General features: G+C 36.3%; 1 protein-coding gene across 14 annotated transcripts in view; it reads right to left on the minus strand.

The window, feature by feature from the left end:
* The window catches only part of dock9b (dedicator of cytokinesis 9b), a 124,656-nt gene that overhangs the window by 3,326 nt on the left and 114,437 nt on the right, over positions 1-6,893 (minus strand). For 13 of the 14 annotated variants that reach the window (XM_017426825.3, XM_017426834.3, XM_017426832.3 and 10 more), the window contains 5 exons: positions 4,639-4,785; positions 4,327-4,537; positions 2,934-3,124; positions 2,747-2,847; positions 1,793-1,931 (listed from right to left, as the gene is read on the minus strand). In XM_017426825.3, the coding sequence (XP_017282314.1) occupies positions 1,793-1,931; positions 2,747-2,847; positions 2,934-3,124; positions 4,327-4,537; positions 4,639-4,785 (789 nt within the window). Of the gene's footprint in view, positions 1-1,227; positions 1,236-1,792; positions 1,932-2,746; positions 2,848-2,933; positions 3,125-4,326; positions 4,538-4,638; positions 4,786-6,893 lie in introns of all 14 variants that reach the window. The other variant, XM_017426827.3, reaches the window with a different exon arrangement.

Genomic DNA, 6,893 nt, shown 5'->3' on the forward strand with positions numbered 1-6,893 from the left:
TGTGGTGGATGCTCCTACCACCACATAGTGAATCAGCTGGTGGAGGAACCTGGGGCAAACCATCTGCAAACTACTGAAAGACGGAAGGGGAGACGCCAAGATGATTATTATTTAATTTGTCACTTAAAATATTCACTTGTTGTTGTGCTAAGTTAAAGTTAGTTTAGCTTTATTTGTTTATAGAATGGTTTAGTTAATTTTGTATTTATTTGTTCTTTTGTTTGGTCAGACCTCCCTCAGGTGGTAGATGTGGGTTACTCCACCCCTATTTAAGCAGCCTTTGTTCTTTGTTTGGGAGGTCAGTTTTTTGTTTAGTTAGAGTTTAGTTGACCTCAGTTAATTTGGATCCAAATTTGTTATTTATCTTATGATTTATTCTTGAGTTAAACCTTTATGTGTGGCTGATGAATTTTTCAAAATTAAACTGGAAACCTTTTTCTACTCTGAATAATTTTTACATTGAAAGTACTGCAAAATGTCAAAGTTTAATTGATTTTGACTTTAATTCAATTCAGTTCACTTTAATTTAATTCTACTGATTTACATATTACAAGTCAAAACAACTAATTTCAACACTTAACAATAAAAAAAATGTTAAACAATCTAATAAAATGTATTAAAAATTAACTTATTCCAGTTTAGTTTATTCCAATTTAACTTCATTAATATGTGCACCATCAATTCTTAACAAAAGCAAATTCAGGGCAATTTTTATTTAAAAAATTATTATTTTTTTATTTTTATATTAACAACTAACAAAAAATTATTTTATGACACATTTATAGTAAAATTTATTTCAAATAATCTCAGGTAACTTTATTCTAATTCAATAAAGTATTTTAATTTTGAATAATTCACAACAAAAGTAATTTCAAGGAATTATTTATAAAGAAATTATTTAAATAATATATTCTAATTATTTCACTTGATCACCCACCCTAAATTTTAAAATTAATTAAAAACATTGCATTAAAATAAATCCTTTTTCCTTTTCCTTTATTATCTTTCCTTGATAACTTCACTTTAGTTACTTAGCTACTTTCCATATGTACTTTACTTACATATTAGTTTACCTTTTTTCTACCTGCTTGTTTTTCTTATTTTACCCAGATATTAGTAAATTTAACACTCATGACAATTTTGCTTCTGTGTAAAAGTTTAAAAAGAAGATTCTTCAGACAATCCCTAACCTTTTCTACTTAACAATTCATGAAATAAAAGCATTACCCTCCAATCTGCTCAGGCCAGCACAAAAAGAGCAAAACATAAGAGACAGGGTTAGTAACAAAAGTAAAAAAAGCAAAATTCACCTTTAAATGTGAATTCATTTTGAACTTCGCAAACAATTTCAAACACATGAAACTGAATGTTGCACAGTTTTAGTGATTTTACTATATAAATGAATCCTAAAACATCTACCACAAACCATCACAAAATATTTAACATTATACACTCTACATCCTAAACTCATTGAAATGCCTGGTTTAATTGTTTGTTCTTAAGCAATAGTCAAAGTCAAAAAATGTTCTGTTTTTTTAACACAGGAAGTGATATAGAGTGAACAGCTTTAATTGGAGGGCATTAACATACAATAACCATGATTTCAAATGGTACCAGAAATCTGTTAAAACATTAAACTTTCAAACACTCTTCCAAAAATAAAATACTTTCTTGTAAATTAAGGTATGTTCCACAAAATACCAAACTATAAACTGTGCTTTTGTGCAAGTTTCAGAGCGTTTTGTCTCAGGACTGAACGATAGCTCATATTACCTTTTTTTGGCAGTCTCACCTGTTCATGCATAATGTTTGACAGCTCCCTTATCATGTCCCTGTAGTTGGCCTTCATCTCATCATGATACTCTTGCTGGTCTTCTTTAATCAGTCGTTCATTCACCCCAAGTGCCTGTCCGCAGGCGTCCACAAACTGCCTGAAGAGGAAGACACACATTTTAACACTTTTTGTAAAACCTGCTAAGCAACGAGCAGCACGAGCAAGACATCTATACATAGATATGCATGTAAGCATCCTGAATGTTCAGTTCAAGAGGGTGAAAGGATGATTCTTCAAATACAAGTAAATTCAGAGAAAAGATCAGTCGAAGTAGTCGAAGGGCCTTAGTGAGAGAGGAGAACAAGAACCTGATGGACACTCTGACTGAGCTTTAGAGATCTTGTGTGGAGATGGGACTAAGTTCCAGATGGACAACCAGAACTGCAGACCTCCACTGATCTGGGCATCATGGCTCAACAGAAGCCTGTCCTCAGAGCAAAACACTTGAAAGATGCTTGACGGACTCAGACTGTGAGGAACAAGATTTTCTGGTCCAATGAAGCCAAGACTGAACTGTCTGGACTGAGTTTTAAATGTTGTGTCTGGAGGAAACCAGGCTCCACTCACCACCTGTCCAACACCATCACCACAGTGTAACATGGTATCTAGGTCTACAGAGCTTGTTGCATCAAACCCAAACAGCTGCCAAGGGTGCTTCAACCCAGTACTATGTAAAAGGTCTAAATACTGTTGGAAATGTGATATTTCAGTTTTTTTCTACCAAAATAAATGTATAAAATTCTGCTTTTACTTTGTCAATATGGGGGACTGAGTGTAGATTACTGAAGAAAAAAACAAAACAAAACAATTGTAGTATCAGAGTGCAACAAAACTGTAAAAAGTGAGTGTTGTTCTGAGTGTTATAATTCTATGTATTTTTTATGTGAAGGTGCTTTTGTCAGTAATCAGTACCTGAAGACCTCTTTGAGCTGCTTGACCTTGTTGTCCGGATATTTCTTGGCACTGCTGTCATCTAGGAAGGCTCTGGCATACGCAAGAGGCCCTGCATTTACCTGGAAAACACCCGAGGTCAAAAGATTTACAGCCGTTTTTATTAGGCAACGTGACCCGGTTGTTGTTTGTTGTTTTTTTACTGTACCTGCACACTGATGCTGCCCTGCAGTTTGAGCTGCAGACGGATCATGTCGACCTCAGAGGCCGAGCAAAGCAGTCGCAGCTCAGTCACCTTAGCACTCATCTCATCGATGGCCACCTCTATGGGGCTCAGGTCAGTCTGGTGTTGGTACATGACGGCTATACGCTTCTTAACGTAAGGGAAACAGTGGGTGGCTGGGTGGGAAGGTTTGAGAAAAGAACAAGAAGCATAATGTTAGACAGCAAAAACATCCCTGCACTATCATGAGGCCTAGTTGGGTCTCCATGGTAACGTTCATTTGCAGAATATAAAGCAATGTCCACAACATGTAACCAGCCACAAGGAAGACAGGTCATAATAAGTCAAAATGATTATTAACAACATAAGATAACAAGTGAACTTTGGGACGAAGTGGATAGAGGAGTAATAAACATCATCTGGTCATATCAGGCTAAATTTACAGAGGTTGGCATAAACGTGACACTCAGAGGTCTGTAATCAACAACAAACAACAAGGAAGAAAATCTTGTTAATTATTGTTAATGTGATAAGCAGTGCTAGGCCTGGGATTCAGCTGACCTCATCCTCAACAGAGTAATGAATTGTGAGAGCTCTACAAATGCAGACAGACTTTTGGAGTCTCCTAAAAGAAATATGCAAACATTGGGTCTTTGGAGATGACACTACATACAGATCAACTACAAAGCTACTGGACCATCAACAGCACCAACACAATCAAGAATGACCCACATCTGCATGTTTTAAGGCTCCCACCAAATAGGAACAACAAGCTATGATGTGTAGACATACATTTGTAAAACATAATAAATGCAATCATACTATTTTTGTATGTTTCTGTATATTAGTAAATAAATGTAACAATTTATTAATTTAACAAAGAGGGACCTCAGTAGCATGTGGAAGAACCTTACACAGCCACAAAAACCTGGCACCTCCTTCTCATGCAAGGCACCAGCTTGGTCATACACTGCTGTAAATTCAGAACAGAATTTAAACTCTTATAAACTAGTATTTAAACTCGTATAACATACAAAGCTCTCAATAACCAAGCTCCATGTTATATTAAAGATCTTATTGCTCCATATTTTCCTAACAGAGCACTTTGCTCTCAAACTGCAGGTTTACTTGTGGTTCCTAGAGTTTCTAAAAGTAGAATGGGATGCAGAGCTTTCAGTTATCAGGCTCCTCTCTCCAGTTTCTGTTTGTGAGGTTAACACCCTGTCTACTTTTAAGACTAGGCTTAAGATTTTCCTTTAAATAAATCTTATAGTTAGGGTTGGCTTGGGTTTCCTGAGCTAGCCCTTAGTTATGCTGCTATGAGCTTAGACTGTTGGAGGTTCCTGATAGAAAATATTGTTATCAGTGTAGGACATACTGGTAAGAACAGTTCGTCGTTTACACTGCTCCTCCACTCCTCCCTGCTTTTTGCCCGAAACTGTGAATGGTGTCTCGAACACAAAGCGCCGGATGTTATGGCTCTTCTCAAAGTCTGTCTTCCTGTCCTCCAGCTCCTTGTCATCTAGGTAGGGGTTGACGTGAGTCACCTGGATGTAAGCATATTTTAAGTCCAGGTCCTTGGGGTTTACCTGTAGGTGCAAACACAAAAGACTTGGTAACTGAAATAATGTTTCACACTACTAGTCTCCTATTTATCATTACAGTCATGAACACAAAGATATAACTCTACCTTGCCAGAATCCTGAATGATCTTGACGTTCTCTTGGCCAAATTTGTCAGAGTAGAGCTTGAGAAGCCTTTGGGAAATTTCAGACAGTGGAGTAAACTTTGGCTCCTTGTAGATGTATTCCTTTCCATCTTCATCCTCAAAGAACCCCTGTAGTATAAACATAAGAACCTCAAAAACTGTTCACATGAAATATTTCATGGAGAAGACACACATAATACAAAAACCTCTGAATTTAAATGAACAGTGGGTAGACACAACTGAATTTAGGAGTAACTTTTTTTTTTATTATTGTGCCATTTAGTGTTGTTGTAGACTGCAACCAATTGAACAGGCCCCACCATTTTCTTTCTGCTAAGTTTGTAGGAGAAACAGTGATCACTAAAAATGTAAAATGTTTCCACATGGTGAACAACACTGGCCACCCTGTGGAGGCATGGATAAAGACCTATCTAGTCTTTTTTTATAAATGGTACTGTCTATGTTAATAAAAATACAATACAGGAACACTCAGTTATAACAATTTTTCTTATTACACTTCTGTTAAAATCATACAAATTATAACATTATAGGGATGTTTTGAGCATTTTGAAGTCAGGTTCTGGGGAGAGGTTATAAATGTGACCAATTCTAGCAAAATAAGTCAAAAGGTGGCATTGCAAAAAACGTAAAAATATTGATTTTTGCCGTAATTGAGACTGAATACATGAAGACACCATCTAGCAAACCCAGACACTAAAATTGCATATATTTTCATAATCTACCTTTAAATTGAAGATTTCTAAGTGGATGATTTTTTTTCAGAAATATGCCATTGTCTTATAACTTTTATAATTTCCTTTGAAATTGACCATTTTACTTTGGTGGCTGTCACATCCCTAGAAATCCATTTGCATGTTTGGCATCATTGTAAAGCTTGGGGATTCTCTTTTTTAAGTGTAGGACTGCCATTACCAATGCCATCATTCTAGACCAATAAAAACATAATTTGCAAACCAGCAATCTCATAAACAAAACTAAATTGTCAGGCTAGGTGGTAAATCACAATATTTCAGCAATCTCTGTTTCATTTTGAAGCTTTTTACATGGAGATTTTGGAAATAACAATAACTCAACATTGAAAAACTCCTCATTATGACTCATTTTGTCAGCTCGGGTCACAAACAATATTTTTCCTATTGTAGATATCTATTTGAACAGCCTCCATTTAGAATAATAGAGTTTAAGTTCAACAGGACTGATTAGCTAAAGGCCAGCCTTAACACAGCTAAGACCAACGTGGAATGCTGATGTCTGAAAACCGCTCCAATCTCCAAAAATCTCTATGTGTATCATGTAAATGTTGGTATTTCAAATCAAATCAAATTTATTTATATAGGACATTTAAAAACAACTGCAGTTGGCTAAAGTGCTGCCTAAAAAACAAATTACAACAACAATTAAAAAACAAAAAAACATGAATTGGATGAAATAAAAACCATAGCGTTAGAACCCATTCCTCAGTTCTCACGCTGTATTAAAAGCCAATGAGTATAAATGTGTTTTAAAAAGAGACTTAAAAACACCAAGAGTTAAAAGACGAACTGCAGCGTTCTGAACCAACTGCAGTTGTGAGAGGCTGGCCTGGCTAACACAAATATAAGGAGAGATACAGTAATCCAACTGAGAGCTAATGAAAGCATGAATCACTCATTCAAAATCATTAAAAGATAAGAAGGGTTTCACTTTAGATAAAAGTTTCTGTTTAAAACAGGATCTTTTTACTACAGAGCTTATCTGTTTCCTAAAGTTCAAATTTGAATGAAGGACCACCCCGAGATCTTTAACATGAGATTTTATAAGTCACTCTAAGCTACCTAGATCTAGAGGAGAAAAAGCATTTCCACTGGGACCAAAAATAATAACTTCAGTTTTATCTTCATTGAAGTTTAGAAAATTTGAGGCCATCTAAGCTTTTACCGTGGCGAGGGAATCAAACAGTGGTTGTAGTAAAAAAGAATGATGCTTCAACTGAAAATAGATCTGAGTGCATAGGCGCCGGAACCACTGGGGCCAGGGGGCCATTGGCCCCCCCACTTTCTGGCCCTGCCACTGCGCTGCGTGTTCCCACCAGACGGCTGCCAGACTGCACGCGACTCTCACAGACTGTGACTAACGTGTCTCTGTGTTTATATAGAGACAGAAGCACAAATAAAACCTACAGCATTGAGATCTGGACCAAATTCTTAAAGCTCCAGTCCAGGGTCATAACAGTCACC

The sequence above is a fragment of the Kryptolebias marmoratus genome, linkage group LG23 (genome assembly GCF_001649575.2).
Source record: "Kryptolebias marmoratus isolate JLee-2015 linkage group LG23, ASM164957v2, whole genome shotgun sequence".
NCBI lineage: Eukaryota > Metazoa > Chordata > Actinopteri > Cyprinodontiformes > Rivulidae > Kryptolebias > Kryptolebias marmoratus.